At 41.8% G+C, this 21,229-nt stretch overlaps 1 protein-coding gene across 2 annotated transcripts; it reads right to left on the bottom strand.

The window, feature by feature from the left end:
* Positions 1–284: 284 nt before the first annotated feature.
* BTBD3 (BTB domain containing 3) lies at positions 285–20,654 on the bottom strand. 2 transcript variants are annotated; one of them, XM_074916556.1, is made up of 5 exons: positions 20,551–20,654; positions 8,377–8,632; positions 7,702–7,792; positions 7,082–7,200; positions 285–2,913 (listed from the first exon to the last, which is right to left on the bottom strand). In XM_074916556.1, the coding sequence occupies exons 2-5, from the start codon at positions 8,517–8,519 to the stop codon at positions 1,881–1,883; spliced, it is 1,386 nt and encodes a 461-aa protein (XP_074772657.1). In that variant the 5' UTR covers positions 8,520–8,632; positions 20,551–20,654; the 3' UTR covers positions 285–1,880. The 2 variants fall into 2 exon arrangements, with proteins under 2 accessions (XP_074772657.1, XP_074772570.1); XM_074916469.1 differs by lacking the exon at positions 20,551–20,654 and having other exon boundaries at positions 8,377–9,631.
* Between the last annotated feature and the right edge of the window lie 575 nt (positions 20,655–21,229).

Raw genomic sequence — 21,229 nt, 5'->3', positions numbered from 1 at the left:
ACGTATGTATGTATGTATGTATGTATGTATATAAAACATTAAACACTAAGATGGGTGAAAAGCATAGATCTTGCAGGGCAATTTTTTACCTGGCTCTCCCTTTATTACCTAAAGAGAAGATCTGGGCTTTGGCTATTAAGTGTTTGATGTCTACGCTCCAGTTTTCCTTCAGATGGTATTTTGGACACTGCAAAGATGTATTGGCACTTTATGATGGCCAGGGGCCAGGATTCCAACCGTCAAGAAACACTCAAGAGTAATAGTATTAAACTGGTAAGAAATCATATGAGAAAAACATTTTTATTGCAAAACTGACAACTGAATTTAGGGTTATGCTGCATTAATGTGTTGATATATTTTAACATTAATCTTCAGTCTGTCTAAACAATCATTTGGTCCTCTCATGTTGTTAAAACATACACAAAAACCAGAACCCACTTCAGAGATGAAATAAGAATGAGGTGCTTTACAATAGGTAGTGTCCCTCTGAGAAGCAACTGTCCCCAGTGTAATGGTGAAGGATTTTCTTATGTTTAAATAGTACCTGTGTGCCTTATACTGTTTTCCTTCCCTGATAAAGGAGTCACGATCCCTAATACTTCTCCAAAAGCGATACAGACATATGACTTGAAGCTTGAAGGAAAAAAAAAAAAACAACAAACCAGACAAGTTCTGCACCACATAATCCTTTGATTGATGTGTAACCATAAGCAGTTGCAAGAGATCCAACATTAAAACATTAGAGAAGACTTCTTCCTCCTCCTCACTGTTATCTGATGATATACACTAAACGTAGTATGACCACAGCTGGGAATCTTCTTGTCTTTCTCTAAATTTCCACTGGTAATGTATGATCATAAAAAGAAGAAATCTCGTATTACAGAAAAAAGTCCAAGTTGGGATTGGTACATTCTTTTGTTCCTCTATAATCTGCCTCTACCATGTTTAGGAAGAAGAAAAAAACCCCACCCAAAACAAAGAAAAAAATTATCCTGCATCGGGTGCTAGATATTAATTCCCATTTATTTAGCAAGGGTTCAAAGAAAAGCCATTTAAATAGCAAATCAACTTCAACATAGCAAAAACTGGGTCATGGGAGTAGAGTTTCAAGACCTGCATATACAATTTCAACATGTGCTAGTACTTCCTTGCCTTCAAGGTGGGATTCCTAGAAAATGAACTCTTGAGGGTCACTTGCCAAGTCCCCATCCCCCTTCACTGTAAACACGTCCCAGCACTGTGGACACAGTCAGCACGCCGTGTGGCTTCCTGAAAGCTGCTTGCTTCTCTCCATCCTCCCCTGTAGCCAACCCCAACAGTTGGCTGCAGGAGAATCTCACAGGATGGAAGGTTTAAACCTATGCTTTTTCTGCTTACAACTGAAGCACTTCTTTCAGCTCCCATGATCAAAAGCAGCTCAGTTTATTGGAATCTCTTAAGTCTGAAGAGCAAACAGAAGAGAGAGCGCTATAATACAAGGCTCTTCATTTTCTAGCCCTGCCTCCCCAAATAATTACAAGCAGAGAGCAGGAAATGGAGAAAGAGAAAATGGATCAGTGAAGACAGTGAGATACAAGAGAGGAACAGCCTCTTGTAATTCACAGGTGCATCAAAGAAAGGGTCAGCACCACCAGCAAACAGGCACCTCTCTTATAAAGCCTTTAAAACTTGCTTGTTCCTAAGAGCTTCCAGTTTAATTATTACACTTAAACTTTATCACCAACAATGCTACAAGTATAGCAAGCCAGTAACCGGCCCACAGCATTTAGTTAGACATTACCTGTACTGATCATATATCTGCAGATAAAAAGCTAAGCGTCAGTAGGCCTGAACCAGACAGGCTCTTCATAGCAAAACGCTTCATCTCCACACGCTTTCATTCAAGCATAAAATATGAGTTCGGGAATTTGCCCTCCCTGTACCCCAGTGCCATTTGTACTGTCTGAAGAGCACTGAAACTGAACAGTCACCTTTCCACATTGAACTTCTGTCATTCCTTCTTGTCCAAAATAGCTGAGTTCGTTACCATCCAGAATCACGCTAGCTGTGTAAAAGGTGTCAGGCTCAATCTGCACTGGATATTCAAACCACACGGGAAAAGTGTTACTAGAACCATCTGAGAAATATTTACTCAAGTTCTGGCCTAGGATAACTCCTTGTCGTTTGAGTTCAATCTTGGCACTGTACTCTGCCGATCCACAGCTGGAGCCATACAGGCCAAAGCCAGCAATAAACACTCTCTTATCAACAGCAAACTGGATGCTGTCACAGCGGCCCCTGTAGCGCCATTGGTTGCTGCGGTAAGCGCAGGACTGGAAACGGTGGCATCGCTGAGGAACAAGGCCTTTGCGGGGCTTGCTGACAAACTGCAGCTCTGGCTTTTTGGCAGCCGTGTACCAGAGGAAGATATCATTGGTTTCGTTGAGAGTCAGAATCCCAGACTGTGCGGCGCCGTTGGCGAAGTCGTCGAGCGCCATGGTAGGAATGCGTATCAAGTAGAGAGCCTTCCCCAGGACTTTGCGCTTGTTCTCGATGGTAGCCGTGACCTCTTGCCTCTGACACTCCACTTCAGCCCAGTTCAGCGCCGCTTCGAAAACAACAATTTCTTTGGCGTTCAGAGTCTCCCTTCGGAGAATGCTTTCAAGTGTCTGAAAATCAATGTCACAGAACCCCTCAGACTTCAAAGCCAGCTCAGCCTGGGCATCAATCACTTCCCAACAGCGCTGGGTCAGGTCAGGTTCCTCGAATAAGCAGCTCTGGGAAAGCAGCACACAGGCGTTCTTTGCGCTTAGACTAGTTTCTAGAAAGTTGACGCAGGCGCGGGCAAGATGAGGGACGATATACTTCTTGGCAGCATAAAGAGTGGCCAGTACAGTATCTGCAGCCAAATCAATTTCATCGCAATATATGTATCTGAAATAAAACACACGCATGTGACGCTGCTGCTTCATGCAAAAACATAATTTGTCAACAACATCTGAATATTGTAAACAAGGAATATTTAAATGGCTCCACATTAAAACTAAGCGGCGCTTTTGGGGAACATTGATAAAATCCAGAAAGAAAGTACAAACTGAACTCATCACTCTTGTAAGACCATGGAAGAGAATGAGCTTAAATCTGAGGTGAATCAAACTTCACATCTGGGGTACCTGCCGTGTAGACAATGGTTATGTTTACAAGCTTTGGCCCCTCCAGCTCTGTGCTCCTTCCACGCACACTTTGGCTAATGTGAGGCTATCTGCCCCAGGTGGTCACTCCTCAAGGGTTACCTTACTTGGCTCACACAACACTCTGGAACACGTCTTACAAAGAGTACTCAGACTGGATGTGCCATGAAGGTGAATGACGACTTACTGAGGTGTTTATATAAATATTGGAATGAAAACGGTCAGTGTTAGGTTTATGGTTGAATGAGATGGTCTTCAAGGTCTTTTCCAACCTAGACAATTCTGTGAAAACAAACGCATTGGGAGTAACTAGGTAGATTAAGAGAAATGCTATCTAAGTTTATCAGGTGCTATTCGTTTTCGTAACTACTGGGTTGGGCTTTTTTAGGGGGGGTGGCTTTTTTGGTTTTTGTTTGTTTGGTTTTTGTTGTGGTGTTTTTTGTTTGGTTTGTTGTTGGTTTGTTGTTTTTTTTTTTGGTTGGTTGGTTTTTTTTAACCAGGGTGATGAAGCATGTAAGAAAAGGAAAAGGCACAGAATTCTAATTTTCAGGTTTCTTAATGCTTACAATATCCCAGATCCACTAGCACAGTGTTTTCTCCCAGTCTCATTGCATAAGGAGGAAAAAAGCTTTACTGCTACGCTAGTGTGGTAGAAGAGATGAAGGTGAAATTCTATTTATGTGACTAAACTGCTGGGATTCATTGCTCAGAGAAATGAAGCATTGTACAGTTTGTTCTTTTTAATATATCATGCTTCAGGGCCCCATTTGCAGCTGGTGAATGCAATGTGCTAAAACCATGCCAAATGCAATTTTACTCTTCATAAGGATAAGCAAGTCTTGATGGTTATGGTTGATAGAAGCGTTTTCCTCCAGTAAAGCTGGAGTTGTATGCGACCCTGTACTAATTAAAATTTTCTAGTTAGCAGGTTTCCCAACACAATGAGTTTTTTGCAGAACAGATGTGCTTATGAAGTGGAATTAGTACCTATACTGATCTGATTATAGTTGTAAATATCTTTATCTGTATTTTTGCAGGTGTAGGGTACTATCCTTCTAAGTGTGGCTTGAAAACATGCTCAGAGCAGACACTGCTCAACCAGTATAATAAAATCTAAGAGGTTACAGAAAAAAAAAAAAAGAGTACTTCCACAGACCCAAACCTTTTTCTTTTTTTACCTGTATCACTTGGTTTCAGCTGGGCTATTTTTAACAACAAAGAGCACAACTATACATCGCTGGTTACAGGCTTAGTTGCTTTACCGTCCAAAAAATTTTCAATGTGTCAATTCATTCATTTTTATGATTCTTCTCACTGCTCTCCAACTCTTTTCTCCCTTCCATTACTTTCTTTGCCTGCTAGAACAGCAGAGAACGACATCTGTTTTAAACTGAAATTGTACAAAAGTTGCTAGTTTGATATTCATGAAAATAAAGAACTAATATCTCTGTTTTACAGCAGACACAGCACAGATCAGCTGTTCAGCACCATTCTACTCTTCTCACTCTGCCAGTTCACCTCAACTCTGGTCTGCAATTACTGATATTCCAGTTTCACCCTGTTCTCAGATGATTCTGCTAGACCACAGGGTTTGATGGTTTAGTACCACAGTCATCCTGGGATAAGATGAGACCATGGTTCTAACTTGAACAGTCATGATTAAAAGAAGATAATACATTAAAGACACTGATTCAGTGTGTCAGCTAGAATATGAATTTAACCCTATTTTTAAAACTGTAGAGAACAGCCAAAGCACTTTCACTGGGAGAGTAATTAGTATCTACCAGTTGAGGTATTGTTTCCTATGTTACATCTGGCAATACCTTGTCTGATGTTTGTTGTCAGAATGCCCACTATATAGTAAAACACAAAAAATATTTATGCTGTAAGAATGCACTGTCCAAGGGAAAAAAGAAACCAACCAAAAAAACAACAAAACACGCCAAACATAAAACCAAACTCAATGTATTTTCTGACAAAGATTATGATGCATTCCTCCTGACTGCGGAAAGGAGAGGGCTGCTTTGGGATAGGTAAAGTCTTTTCCTTCTATAGCAACGGTATTGTGAGTCTTCTGCTCACGGCAGTTGCAAACAACACTCATGGGGATGACTTCCCAGGGGGAGAGGAGTGAAGGGGACCACGGCTCCCCCCAAGCTCCACCCAGTGCAGCACATGCACTGGATCCTGCGATGAGGGGAATGCTGCACTGCTGAGCAACACCCCTTTCCCTTCCCTGCACCGTCATGGCTGCAGACAGCCCTGGCGTTTGCAGACACAAGAGCACTCTGCAGGTTCAGGCACACTGCATCAGTAGAAGTTAGCACTAGCGAGGTTAACGCAATGTCCACACAGACCACAAACTTTTTGTGGGCTTTTGGTTTTTTTAAAAAAAGCTGAGAAAGTGAAGAATCCCATGGTTCTGGCCATGCACTCAAAGATAGTTCCCAAAATTTCCATGGGCTAAATAATATGCCAAGACCTAGATGTCAGCATTGATACTCTTGTTTCTAGGTTTGCTCTCTGAACACATTTCTTAATGATAAATTCAGAAAGCATTCAGTTTTCATATGGCAAATCATGTTTAGCCACAGTGAAATAGATTTGTTGTTCAAAAAGGAAGGGGGCCCAGGGGAATCCGAGTATCTTGTATTTTCTGCCTTGTAAAATTTTGCATGAAAGTAAAGCATAAGTCAGAGCTCTGCAGAAAACACCCGCAAAACCTGAAAGGCCCAAAGCAGGGATCCATAATGCACCTAGTTACATAATGTCATATCTTAACTTTATATTCCAGGTCTATAGAACATCTGTGTGACTTTGGCTTTTCCTGGCAGTTACTGATATTTGCACAGAACATTTCTGATGTTCATGATAACCTATAAAATCTCTATGCAACAAACTATACGCAACTTTGTTCATTTACAGTGCCATTGAAATGTAAAAAAAAAACCCCAAACATTCTGTAATCACAAGCTAGTCAAAACAATCTATGAAACACAACAAATTGTTAGCTAGTGATTACAACCATTACATGCAAGAAAATTTGCAGTGTATTAAAAGGATCACTATCAGATATTAATGTATATTCTTTATCAGAAAGCAATGGCAGTTACTAAAGCTGAAGGGAAAAAACTCTCAAAGCAGTAGCATTTCCATGATAGGGCATCTCTCAAATAATCAGTTTATAGATACGTTCAAGGACAGTTCAGCAGGGAAGCTGCTTCATTATGCTCTACTGGGAAAAGATAGCATTTCTTACACAGTTTGCAAGAAGAAAAATAACGATCATGTAAACTGTCTGGTTTCCCCCATTAGAATAAAAAATCCTATTCATGTTAACATCCTTTTTATCACTTTTCAAATGCATCGGTATGGTATCTATTTAATTTTCAGAGGCTATACTCAATAACTTAGGGTCATTTTTCTAAGACAAGACCTGAAGCCAGCAAGTTTATAAAAGATCTGGAATGATGTAAATATACAAACCCAGAGATTGTGGGGCTTGGAGGGGGTGGTGGTGGTGTGTTTTTAACTTTTCACTGTGCTTGCAAAGTAGAACGGGGTTTTTTTTGTTACAGCTGACAATTCTTTTTAGTCACTCCATTCCTTTGTGTAATATGCGTAGTGACAAAACAGATCAATAGGCATTACAGTGTACAATGTGCCCAAAGATCCCCTGTCAGAATAGCTATTTATAACTGCCTACATTAGTCTAATATATGCATGCCTGGAAGTGGAGGGGAAGAGCAAAACGAGGTAAAAGTTTAAAATACTTGAAACACAAAAAGAGAAATAATTTAAGCAACTGCTTTCCTTCTGTTTATATGCAAGTCTAATACTTTAACTATAACGTTACAAGTGTACGTATCTATCATAAAGGAAAACATATCCAGCAGATGAATGGTGCTTACTTCAGCATTGCGAGAAAAGCAGCAGGCTCAACATCTGGTATACGGATTTCATCTTTGTCCTCAGCAAGCTCTCCGTAAAACATCGCATGGAATACAGAGCTCCCAACAGCCAGGACGTACTGTTGAGAAAGGGAAATCTTATTTCATGTTTTAAACTAAAAGCACTGCCAGCAAAAACAATGTGGGAGAGCCACTCTGAGCATGCTTGGCTTCACTGACAGACTACAGACACACTTCAGTAAGAAATGAAGTCAAAGCTAAGAACAGATTTACACATTTTTCCCTGCATTTTACTCTCCTGGGCATATACACATTAGCTACTGGAAAATGCTCACATCCACCACTAAAGTTAACTATTTCTAGAAAATCTCAAGAGTAATATTAATCAGCAGCACAAAGCAGTATTCCTAACTTTACTATGACTGCTTCAGCACAAGTGTACTGTTAAATCAAAACCACAAAGGAAAGCAAGGGACACACTATTCTACTGCATGGAGCCTTTAAAATCCAGAACTATGCCTGTCCCAGAAGCTCTGAGTCTCCCACGCTACGTCCCAGCGTAACCGTGGGAGCTCTCTCTGGCTATCCCCACCCGAGCTGATAATGCAGCTGTTGCTTACTTTGTGTCCTGGCAGCCGCTGGGTCCCACCTGGTGGCCCGACCACAAAATGAACATCTGCCATCAAGTCATTGTTGAACATCACTGCATTTCTACAAACAGAGGCAGCGTGTTAATTTATGGTGCCCGGTGATTCCGTGCTTGCCCCAGACCCAAGAAATTAAATTTCTTAACAACTTAAAAGTTGCATGTTAGTAAAGAGAAGCAGGTCACACTTTGTTTTAAGCTGCTTTACACATCATCACAGAAATATACCAAAGAAAAAAGTAAGCAGAGATGGGGGTGCAGGGGGTGTGTGTGTGTGTATGCAATTAAAAAAAACCCCCAACACTCCAAAGTTTTGAGAACTTTTTGAAAAGTGGAAATCAAAATCAAGAGCATGTATCACTGAAAATCCCCACTAAAGTCTGAAAGCAAATCTTTAAGGGTATGCTGCAGCTTCCAGCAACATTTTTATTTACTCAAGACAAACAGCTGCACTGTCTGGAAAAGAGGTATTAAAATATTTTCCATTACCAAAATACTTGTTTCACACACACAGGGAAAGAAAAAAAAAAAAAAAAAAGAGAACTGTTTTCTTCAGCAAACAAACGAATAACTAAACATGCATTACAAACATTTTGCTGCTTTTCACCACTCCATTCAAACAGCAAAAATAAACTGCCCTATAACTTACCTCTCTCTGATGGTTGGATAAAGTCCTTGCCAATTAGGTGCTGGAATAGTGTTGTTGTTATTGAGATTTTGCTGGTGGTATTGCTGGACAGCAGTTGTATTAGTGTTGGCTGGTTTCTTTCGGGGAAAAATATCAGCAGCCATCTTCTTCTTCTTTTTGGTCTTCAAGGTAATGATTTCATAGCAAACTGGAGGCAATTTGCTGCTGCTGCTATTTCCCTTCTTAGAGCTCTTCTTGGACCTGTTCTTGACCGTCTCTGGAAGCATCAAGAAGAAGGTGAGACATTTCATGTTCTTTCCTTTCTCATCTACCATGAGTATACTTGTCTGTAAAGCTAGACAGCCTAACTAGCCAGGAACATTAAGAAATGCACGTGGAAGCTGTTAAACAGAGAGCAGCAGAGCTGAGAGTTTGCTTCTTTTCCAGCAAGACAAGGTGACCTTTCCGGTGCACCGAGTAAGAAACTGACTTTAAGTTTGATCCAGTACTTGAATCGTTAAATACACCCCCATCATTCCTGCCAGCTTTATTTCTTTCCAGCTTTCTTGATCAGGAATCGCCTGAGAGCGCGGACACCGTGCGAGGAGGGGACGCGCGTGGCCGTAGCACCGGCTTTCGGAGGGGAGGATAGGAAGAGGCGCAGGGTAGCGCTGCTAGTCAGCTCGGCGAGCTCAACTTGTGCGTTGAAGGGATGGGAACAGAGTAGGTATTGCAGCCCTGCAGATGGAGTCAGCCAGCGTTCGGAGCCAATAGCTGAAGTCACCGATAACGATTGGACCCAGCCGCACAGTGACACCTATTGTAACGTATGCCGCTCTGACATTAAAGCGACAGCAGTTGCGCTCCTCGCTTCAGACGTAACACAAAGTAATAAAGTAGTAAACGGCACGCACCGTTGCGTAAGCGCACGGCGGGCCAGAAGCATGTGTGCTTTAGCTTTCCTTGACGCTGCTTGCATTTTCACTGCGGAAGCAATAAAAAGTTGAAATCGGGTAGAAAAATGTATTTGAGTCTAAGTATTTCCGTGGGAGCTATTTCAACAGGCAGTCGGTATTAGCGTGACTTCATTTGTCTCTAGTATTCCCACAAATCCCTACTGTAACACTTGTTCAGCAAAAGCACGCTACACATATCAGAACCAAATTAAAGCAATCAACTAAGCAGCAGCAAAGACAGCGATGGAGTTAAACAATTCCTTTCAGCGCAGCTTCTACTCCAGTGTAACATGAATAGAGATGAAGTCACAGCTTTAGCTTTAACTCCTTCTTTGGAGCCTTTGACAGGGGTCCCAAACCACTAATCAGTGCTAATTAAACCAGCTTACACCAGACATGGCTGCACCACATCAGAAGAAAACTTCTAGATGTGCAATCAGATTAAAGCAAACCAGAGTGAGTATATTTAATCAATATTTCAAAGCATTAAATGAAAAAGTCTGAATGATTTGGAGTCTCAGGCAGAAATCACTCCTCGAGATGCAAACACACTCTGATTTTATTCACAAATACTTTCTGAGATAAATAGGATATAGGCTATGCCAACCAAGCCATTTAAATAGGAAAGACGACTAATTTTCAGTCATTAGTTTACTTAGAACTTCAGTTTAGATCAGATTTCCTTAACAGTAGATCAAGTATATTAAAAAAAACAAGCAATCACAGACACTTAAAAACAGAAGCAGGGAAATTAAAAAATATTAGGTATTAAGTGTCAACATTTCACACCTTAAAATATGGGGGGAGGATATGATTTCATAATTATTTTCAAGTTTTAAATTAAAAAATTTACTGTTTTCAAAGCAAATTTAGCCACTTTTAGCCTTTGTTAGTTTTGCTGGACAAGAGTACCTCAGTGAAATTAAAGTGATCAGAGGCTGGTGGAGAAACGGCTGACCTTGCTGAAATCCCTGACAGAAATCTGCCACTGACCTACACAGAAGCACAGAAACGTTACTCAGGCTATTTACTGAAACACCATCACAACTGCCCAAATCACAGCTACAGCTCTGGATCGCCATCTCAGAACATCTTTAAACCTGAAACTGTGCGGGTATTTCAAAAGATTATCAGGTCTCCTCGGGAGACATTCCCTATTAAGCACTAACTACCCGGGCAGTTGGCCATCTAGAGACTTCGCTGCAGTGGTTTGCGATGATACCATTTCCACACACGCAGATCTGTCCTCTCTGTCTGAAGTCACTGCTCATGGAAGGGGGAAACAGAAGGATACGTGTCCATGCCTCAGCTACTACATTTCACGACCCAACGTCTTAGTGCAAAATCTCCTTCAGTGATAATTTAAAAGATGATGGTGGGTTATGCCTGGTATGGCTGAAAGGCAGAGATACATTCCTAAATAAATTGAGAAGCAGGTTATGTAATTTCCAAAGACTAGCAAGCTTTTGCTTCTCTCCTTCCCCCCTTCCCCCCCCCCCCTTTTTTTTTTTTTTTTAATCTGCAACAGATTGATATGGAAGGGAAACTAACAACCTAAGCCATACTGAACTGCAGAGCGTTAAAACGAGGGACAGAGGAGAAGAAACTCATCCTACAGATGGGTTGTTTAGAACTCCTTACAGCTGAGAGTTTATAATGGGGACACAGCAGGTATTCTCAGCACAAAATTTGGGTTTGTTGAGTTTGCATAAGCTTTTTTCCTCTCCTTATGAAAATTTCCAGCCCTTCTAGTTACAAAAATAACAGTTTTGCCATTGCACAGGACAGACATTTCAAAAGGGAGAAGCCTGTTGTTTTTTTTTTTTTTTTTCAAAAGGAACCCTTAAAGGTACAGAAAAACCAAGCACTCTTCAGAAAATCTGGTTCTCTGTACTGCAGTTGACAAAACATAGCAGGGGTTAGGAGATTCATATGAGATTTGATTTTCATTCCACAGATCCATTTTCTAGACTACCAAAGTATATAAAAATCAAGGTACTCATACATTTTTTACATTTGACCAGTACAAACCCAAAGATTATACACACACCAGACAAGGTCACTGGGAGGCTACAGAAGAGAATGACAGACTGACCCATCAACTCAGACTGGGAAAGAGAGATCATAAACCTGAACCTGTAAGAGCCCACCACACCTCTGACTTCTGTAAAACATAACACATGTACAGCATATTGTGCTTTCTTGGGAAAGGGAGGAAGGGAGAAGCTGCAGCTGAAGCATGTTCTGCCTGAAGCCAGAAGTCAGACAGACCCCCAGTACACAAGAAATATCAGCATGACAGGATAAAAATCCACCCCAGTGAATAAAAAGCCCAACTGCCATCTTTGCCTGTTCTTAAGCCACCCACCAAAATCTGGTCTGCTATAACTGGAAAATACTGCTGATTCCACAGCAGACTCCAAAAGTTCTTATGAAAAACTACAAACCCACTGCAGGCTTTATACCACCTTCCACTGCACTTCTTCAGCTGAGAAACTTAAGTCTCCTAAACCAATCGGAGATGCATGCAAACTAGGAAACCCCCCTAAAGAATCAGCACTAGTTGCACTCGCTATTCTTTCCATTTTGGCAGCAACTTCCATTTCTTTTCCGACAACTGAGTCTTCTTCTTTTCCTATATACATACTGTTAATGAATTTACAAATCAATACATTAGCAGTCAGTAAACGCAGCCTATAAACTACTCCCTGTTGAAAGACTAGTCAAAAATCCCAAGTTTCAATCAGTCTGTCTCCAGCAAGAGGATCAAGGAAATTGACACCTTCCTTCACTCAAAGATCTATCCATTTCTGAAAGTTTATTACAATGTGTTCCTAATCTTCAGCAATTCTCATTTTTCTTCATTCCTGATATATTAACAAAACCAGACTTGAGATGTACAACTTAGAAAAAGGGAAATACAGTTTCTTCAAAGGCACATTAACCTTTATTTTATAATCAAAGTAGTAAAACCAGAAATATTTTCATTTAAAAGATGTAGGAAATTCCATGCTTAAATCTTAACACTGTCCTAATGAAAAGCCAAGATGCCAGAGGTGAAGAATTAAGTAAAAGACTATATTCCGAGGCTGAGATACTACGCATCAAGTTACACGCACCTTTCAAATTATTAGAACAAATTACAAGCCCTTGGAAATCAGCTCCTGACTAAACACTGTGAACAAATGAAGATCAATTCTGCTGTTCAAATCCAAATGTGTGCAGTATACCTGTGATCCCAGTTTTATCTATCCCTTAAGACCATAATATACCTTGGCACCATTGTGAAGGTTGGCACAGTAGCCATGTCATAGCTCAACTCTTGGTGCAGCTTTTAATAGTATGGTACTACTATAATTATGCCTTTTCTAAAGGTAACTTGCAATTGAGAAGTCATTTAATTTCCAGGGTTGATGGGAGTACTCTTCCTCAATATTACATCAGTCTCTCCTGCTGCAACAGCAAGTATATCCAAGTTTTTCTATTTTTTTTTAATTTCTTCTAGTAAGTTGTGTTTTTCTGTATCTCTCATTTACAGGTCCATTCTTCATGCAGTAATGTGAACTGGACAATTCTACAAAAAACAAGCTGTCATCAAAATTCTCAATTGTCTGTTACAACAAGATCATGCATAAAGGAATGAATTCCAAGTAGGCAATGAGAAAATGCATATATTTCTTTTTTGTAAAGTTGCCAAGTCTCTCCCTTGGCAGTTATTATGCCTATGCATTATTAACATTCTTTGTTTAAATTCTGGATTTCCTCTTACAAGGAAACAAATTTGAGGCGATACATCTTGATTAACCAGAGTACACACACCACGTTACTGTTTAACAAATCTACCTGTCTACTGCTAATTTTAATTGAAGTTGACTTTAAACACTCATTTTAAATTGAATGTACAAGTTCAAAAAACAAATAAATAAACAAAAACCTCAACAAACCCAACCCACACAGCTGAGAAGCCTAGTTCTGTTTACCTATCTATGAATTATTTAGTCACTTGGAAGAATCCTTCCTGATCACTATTCCAACCCTTCTGTTTGTAAAAATGCTCATTTGGAAAGGGGACTGATGGCTCTACTCTTGATTTCCTCAAATAAAAAATGCATTACAGTTGACAAAAATCTTCCAACCTCCTCTCTCCCAAGTTCCTGATTGTCAGCACTGAAAGTAACCAAGATCGCATCCACTTCTGTCTGTTGCATGGGGTCTTAGCTGACCCTAAGGTCTAACTCAGTAAGGTCTTTTACAGAAAAACATAGACAAATAAAAGCTGGGACAAAGATGGGCAAAACTTGTAAAGACTCCCAGAAAAGCCAGAATATAGGGTAAAAGAAAGCATTTATTTCCCAGAAGAGCCCAGAGCTGGGAAAGAGTTGAATAGTCTCAGAGTAGAATTGCATCTTGAACCAACACTAGAAGCTTTAAACCAAAGTCCAAAATAGCTAAGTGGTGTTTTGCAATAGGCCTTATGCTACACCAGCAACACACTCATTGGCAAATAGTCTTAACTGCTTAGTGTTTGATGTATGATGATTTAAACACTTTGCATAATATTATCCCCTAAGATAGTTTTAATTTTTCTCCTTAATGCTTTAAACAAATGCAGAAAGCCCTGAGCAGCCCAGTCAACAGGTAAACACGAACTTACATAAAATAGAAGCGTAAAGAATGAGCATTCAGATGTCTTTTACTCTTTCATTCTTTTATTATTTGCTTGTGTCTGCATGGCACTTCTTTTTGGTCTTCCTACCAAAGCAGCCTTATTTAACACGTCCTTTTTGTATCTGCAATCATTTTCACTTCGTTTTTTCACAGCAATATTTTTGAGATGAAGCAATCAAAACAAAACATTGTATTTAAGAATAACATTTAGCCTTATGTTTACTTGCAAGTAAACATCTACTTTCCTTCTGTGTGGATTTCAATTGGCTCTTCACAAACCTGTTCCTACACCAAGCGCAACATCTCCCACTGTCTTTTCTCTTTCCTGTTACTTTCTTGCTTAGTTGCTTAAAGTCTGCAATTTAACCCCAGTGAGAGGTTCAATAACTTTATATTTACACGCCAAACACAAAGTAACACAAAAGACTTCTCTACACTGTTGGAGTTTTGCTTTTAAGGTTAAAGGTTTTGTTCCCAGCTGGGTCAAAATAAATATAGCTAGTATATAAAAGCAAGAAAAAAAAAAGTTTAAAATTATCTTGTATTTTCATTATTATTTCAATACCATGCTTGCTGCACGAATGACAGTCCATATAAACCACAACCATATAAAGGCAGGCTTATGTTTAAACAACCTACAATGAACAACATATTTGATCCCGTTACAGTGAATTATCACACAAACATTCTCTTCTGTGCATATGGAAAGAAATAATCTGAAATGCTTCATTACAACATGAAATATATGATCTTACCAGCCTGCTGAGACATATTCCCCAATGTCATAGTTTGGGAACTGCAGGTAAAAAATATCCCAGAGCAGAATTTGCAATTTATTTTATAAATATTAATTTACCTCTTGATAGTTGAAAGTAAAAACAAGAATTATAAATGAACTCTGAGATGAGAAAACCCACAACTACGAAACAAGAATTCAAGGTTGCAGGAGGTAACTGCTTTTCTCCTAATTTAAAAGTGACAAATTATGCATTTCTTCCCCATCACTACTACTCTAGCTTGTCCATTTCATTTCATGTTGAGTTTTGCTCTTGACTATCTGGGGTCAAAACGTAAGTTCTTCCTTAGTGGCTGCCATTTTTTTTTTATTTATTTCTAAACATGATATTGCAAACCTGAAAGCATTCAACCCGTTTTCTAAGACAGAGGTCAATTTTAATTCTACTCTGTCTCTTACCAAAACTGACTTACAAAGGAAAGATCAGATCACTCAGGAAATTGGTAATGAGATACAGTGGTTTTCGTCTCTAGGTCACTAATTCTAAATTGACCGAGGTCAACAGTAATCAAAAGTCATTAGCATTTAATGATCGTTCAGTGCCCTGTGAGAAAGAAGCTAGTGATCTTTGTGCACTTCAGAAAAACCACTACTACAATTAGTACTCATATGCTGCCTATTTCAAGGGAGAGATTGGGATCGGGTGACTAGAGACAGAACTTCCTATCATACACGCAAATCTTGCCTATGTAGACAAACTTTTATACTAATTTTAACTTGGCACAGAAACTATTCTTTTTAAACAGAATAGTTAAATTAATATAAGCTCTATAAAGTGCAGGTTCTAACCACATCAGTGGTTCCCAAATGTCTTTTTTCCACTACACACAGTACGTCTGCAAAATGCAAATACTAACACAGATAAAGAGAAGAGACTTTCTCAGTGGGTCCTCGCTGAGGACTGATGGCACTAGAAGTCACTACCCCATGAGCATCCACAGGAGGGCTGCATTACAGCTGATTACATTGGCATATAACTCAAGGACTACATTTTTCACGTACAGATAACTTACATTCACCACACCAAACCACAGCATCTGAAGTACCCTGTGGGGACAAAAAAGGGGGAGAGGATATTTCTATGACCCACGCTGCAGTTGTTCTGTGGCCTGCAAACCTCAGTCTCCTGGGAGCGCCATGCTAGCAGCGCCTTCCAACAAGGTCAAAAAAAAAAATAGGACTTTTGGAAAGCCTGGTTAGGTGTTGTAAAGGTCATTAGGGTCTGTCATGGGAAAACTATATTTCAATCTGTAGTTTTACATCTGATGAAGTTTAGGGAATGCGTGGCTTAAAATCCCAGAGTGGATCAGCAACACAGCACGCTTGTGTTTACAGCAGAACAACATAACTGGAACCATTCACTATTTTAGATGGGGAAAGACTGGCACAGCTTCTTGTTCTCACTGCATTTTAGGTAACAAGAGAGGAGGACTACCCCAGTTAAAGAGGAACAGGTCAGTTCAATGGCAAACCAAGCATTTGATAAGAAAGGCATTCTCAAACATGGTGGCTCTCTTCTCAAAAGTGAGAATCAAAACTCATGAGCAAAAACGCTTGAACGGTTTTTACAGTTGTTTAGTAACTCCAGTTTTTAGATATGAGAGACTGATTGCTGATAACCTGAGCTGCATCCAAATAAATAGTTCAAGGACTGGAACCAAACATTACATCCATTAAACTCCACTGCACTGAATCAAACTTCCTCTGTCACGCGTTAGAATCTGTGGATCTTGTTACTTGCCTTTGTTTCCAGACTCTCGCAGCACACACAGCCTCTGTTTGAATGGCTGTTGCACAGGGGGATAAAGATGTTGCCAAATTCTTATCAACTGCTTCAGAAAATCAGATTTACTTTCTTTTGCTGCAAGTATTTCAGTCACACTTGTCTAATAGATCAGTTATGCTTTAGTATTTCAATCAGTTTCTCCTCCTCTCTACAAGTGAACGGCAGCTACTATGCAGTAATGAATTTTCAAGACATACTCCCCAAATTTGGTTTCAGAATATATTTTTAAGCATTAAGACATATTTGTCCAGCAATGTCAGGATCTCCTAAATGCCTGTTCTCCTTCACAATAACTCTGTTCAGAGACCCTAGGGCATGTCAGAACTTTAGTAGAGAAAAATAAAAAAATTAAGGAGCAAGTAATCAAACATAAGAGCACAATTAAGGGACTGTACAAGGTAAACACACATAACACTAGTTTTATGTATTATAAAGTTTCATACAGTATGAAAACCTTTTTGTTGGTATACATGGAGTAGTATCACCTTGGTTTGACAGGAGAGTGTTACTGAAGACAAAAATCAAATAGCACTAAGAAATCAAACACACCTAGGTGCACTTTGTAGATGTTTAAGTGCATTATATTACCCTAACATTACAGGGTATCCCTCTGAACTACGTTCCTCGACAGAAACTGAGCAAGCTAACAGGGCAGAAATTTCTTTCCTCTCCGAGTTGAACTGTATGTTGAGGACTCCAGAGGAAGGCAAAATACTGCAACAAAGGGCCAGTGTAAGCCACTGCATACATTTCTGTTGTAAATAATACACAGCTAGCTTCAGCTCCTCCCCGGCGTTAAGAGTATGGCTGCACTTTCCTCCCGTGCTAAGAGGGCAAGGTGACACACCACTAAGCACTTAGCATATTGTGGATTAGATTTTTAAAGGGATTTTGTTCCACCAACTATTGCAAACCTATATAAAAATTCTTACACCTATCAGGCACAAGCAAATAAGCTACCTGACTGAAGAGTTGCTTTCACACACTCAGAAAACCTTTGCAACCAAGCACACTTTGAGCAAACAGGGAGGCAGCAAAGCTGTAATTCCAGAAAATATACTTTTTTGAAGACGATGACTCCTTTAAATTGCTTTGGATGTGAAGAGGAGAAACTGCAGCTAGGGTGGATACAGACTGTAACCTGGCACATAAATACCCTGTCACAGGAGGATCAACAAGTCATTCAGCCCTCTACTGAAGTGGTACACGATCCTCTGGTGAAATATTTATTCAGGATACCAGGTAATCTCAGGAAAAAGGTAACAGGGCTGGACAACGTGATGTATCAAGATGTCTTCCAAATCTGTTTTCTGTGACTCTATGCCCTACATACCCAGGACAGCCAGCAGACATTCGCAGATCACCAACCAGTTCACCGGTGTTTTAAAATGCAAACACTTTTCAGAGGTTAGACGCTCTTGTTCTTCTTTTACTCTAGCTTGCTGAGTTATCAAACTCAGACAGGGCAGCAGGATCAGAAAACAGACAAGTCAGGCCCAGAAAATGGGAAGTTTGCAAATACAAATGAAGTCACCCTTTACTTAAGCTTCCCCCCTACTCAGTTTTCTGATATGCATACATATAACGTGGTTTTGTAATTAAGGCACAGGACTGGAATTCAATTTTATGGCAGAAAACAGAACTGAAGACAACTTCCACCACAGAAAGCTTTTAATCTTTTCCTTCCAAGATTCTCATCTCCTATTTCCTTCTTCTGCCTTATCTATCAGCTCTTTGAGATAGAAACTGTTGCCTATCACATATATAGTGACTCACAAAATAGGGCTTCCATGACTGCTCAGGTATGCCGGCAAGGTTTGAGGAAACAGTGGAGAAAGTATGACAGGAGAACTATCTTGAATTATTAGAGAAAGCTAATGCAGGGCATGAACTTCATTCTGCTGCAAAACATGCCACTTGCACAAGTTCACACAACAGGTGAAGACCTAAATTACTTCTGAAAATATAACGCACAATCTGTCATCATCAGGCCTCCATTTTAACTGAGCCTACTCAAGCACTGATGCTTTCATCATAAGCATAACAATTGTTTGGTAACTTCAGGAAAAAATATCTGCTCACAAGCTCTAACAACAAGTGTCCACGTAACAAAAAAATCACTGTTGCAACTTGAATCTTTTTCCTCAGCCTTAAAAGGCAAGCTGAAGGAATTCCATAGTGCTTTTGAAAGGTGTTTCCTCCAGGGCAGAGCTGAGGATCACTGGACGGGAAACACAAGGAAAGTTATTGTGCAGTTAGCTGCAGGGTACTTACTATGGGGGAATTTAAAACAAAACAACAACAAAAAAAAGAGCGAAAGAGTACTGTGCTCTACATTTGGCAATCCGGCAGAATTTATTTCAAATGAGTAAGGCCCTAAGACATTTGATATGCAAAGTTTAATTACCCAGTAAACCCAAGATACTATGCACTGTGACATACTGCACATCCTTTCTGTAGGAAATGGTGAGACCCCTTCCTTCCCACCAAAATAAGCTCTATTTTGAGCCTGCCTCTAGCCTAAAACTTAAAAGTAACATTCAATATCATATTGTATACTGATAACCCAACATCACCCCTTCCGACAGAAAGGCATTAAAAAGACCAGGACAGGGATTAAAGTTAGTTTTCAGCATGTAATCTGTATGTCAAAGTATGGTGAAGACTAACAACAACATAGAAAACCTGTGCCAGTACTCTTCAGATGAGACACAGTCAGTCTGTTGTTTTAATCAGGCATGTTAGTAACCATCATTTTAGGAACACTTAAATATCATAACTTCAATTCAAACTTTTTTGCGCTTCAAGTGAGCACAACCCACTACTCTCCCTTGGTTTTAAACGCATCAACGTTCAGGAATCTACAGGCAAATGAATTTATAAACCTGAAGGCTAACACTGGTGGACTTTCTCAAAACAAACAGGAAAACAGTAAATTGTAAAGGTGCAGGCCCTTAACTGAAACTATGCAGTCTTCAGACTATAAGTAAGTCTGTAAGACTGTACGTAAGGAAGTTTGGCCAGCAGCATGGGGAAGAGGAGGTGGTATTTATGTCAAACCGGGTGCCATTATTATTTGTTCCTCTAGGAAGTTTACTGAATCGATACTTAAAATACTAGTACTTTAAAAGCAGCGTTACTTTAAGCCGAGAAAAAAAACCCAAACCCCAAGTTCGAGGTTGACATAACTCCGGATTTCTCCAAGGGGAAGCGCTGGCCTCCAGCCGCGGCCGTGGAGGATCCCCTGGCCAGGCGTTTTGGCACTGCCAGGTCCCGGCTTCGGTGCTCATCGCACTTCACGTTAGAACCCAAAACACTCGCCCGTTAGAGCGGTTTATCACCGCCGCTTCGCTCCCAGGACCTCCACGAGGTCTGCACAAAAGGCAGCTGCATACGCTCAGGATAAAAAAAAAAAAATAAATGAAACGGCTGCGGACACCAACAGTGACTTGGATCGGGAAAGACCCTTTCCCAAGGGGTTCTTTGTGCCGGGGAAGGCGACCGCTTCAGAGCCGACCCGGCGGCAGCGGGGCCGGGCGCTCGGGGAGCCGCTCTCCACCCCAACTCCCCCGGTTCTCTCTTCCCAAGTTTGGCGGCGGGCGCGGGCAGCGCCCGGCGCTCAGGTGCGGCCGCTCCGCCCCGTCCCTCACGGAGACGTCCCTGCAGGGCGGCCGGGGACCAACGGCCGCCTGCCCGCCTCGGCCCCGGCTCCCCCGCCGCCACCACCGCAGCCCGGCCCGCCGCGGCGCCGCCGCCTCAACGCGCCCCTTCACCCGCCGGCACGGCGGGCGGCAGCTCCCTCACCCACCGCAGGACGCCCCCGGCCCCGCAACGCCCCGGGGCCCAGCGGGGCCGCCCCGGCCCCCTCCCCGCTCCCAGCGCCGCCGCCGCCGCCACCACCATACCCCTCCCTCCCCGTCACCACCATCACCGCGCGGCGCGACCGCCCGGTAACGGCCGCCTCACGCCCCCCCCCGCCTGTCACCGACCTGAGGGCGCTCCCGGGGCGGCGCGGCCCCTCGCAGCGGCACGCGCGGCCCCGCCTCGAGGACGCGCTCGCTCGCCCCGCGCGCACGCGCACGGCGCCACCGCCCCCCTCTGGCGGGAGGGGAGGGGCGGGGCGGGGCGTGGCGGCGGGGGCGCGCAGTCCTCAGGCCCCGCGGCCTTGGGGCGGGGCGGGGCCCTGCGGTGAGGCCGCGCCCGGGGCTACCCACCCCCCACTCCCTCCGCGGTGAATTCACGCCGCCAGTGGGGCCGTCGTGCGTGGGCAGTGCCCCGGCAGCCGCGTTTCCTCCAGTTCGGCCTCTTTTTTTTTTTTCCCCCCTTCAAAAATAAGGCCCCGCCGTAGGACAGGGCACCGCCAGTTCTCCCCCCACAAGAGGCCAGTCAGGGCCTGGCCCCACAGCCCACCGAGGTGCTGTTTCACCCAAGGACCCACAGGGTCCCAGCAGCAGCAAAGATTTGACATTTCACCCCCCCAAAATAGGGCTTTGGCACCCCCCCCAAAAAAAAAAAAGTTTAGAAAAGGTGTGAGGCAAGCTAACAGCACCTTTCTTTAAATGAAAAAAAAATCTCATTAGTGCCTGAAATAGAAGCATGTGCTTGCCTTACTGCATCCAACCTGTTCGAGGATTCACCCTCTAAAAAAGTAGGACAGGAATTTGCGAT

Source organism: Athene noctua, chromosome 1 (genome assembly GCF_965140245.1).
Source record: "Athene noctua chromosome 1, bAthNoc1.hap1.1, whole genome shotgun sequence".
In the NCBI taxonomy this organism is placed as follows: domain Eukaryota; kingdom Metazoa; phylum Chordata; class Aves; order Strigiformes; family Strigidae; genus Athene; species Athene noctua.
The sequence above is the reverse complement of the archived record's forward strand: the minus strand, read 5'-3'. Positions and strand labels throughout refer to the sequence as shown.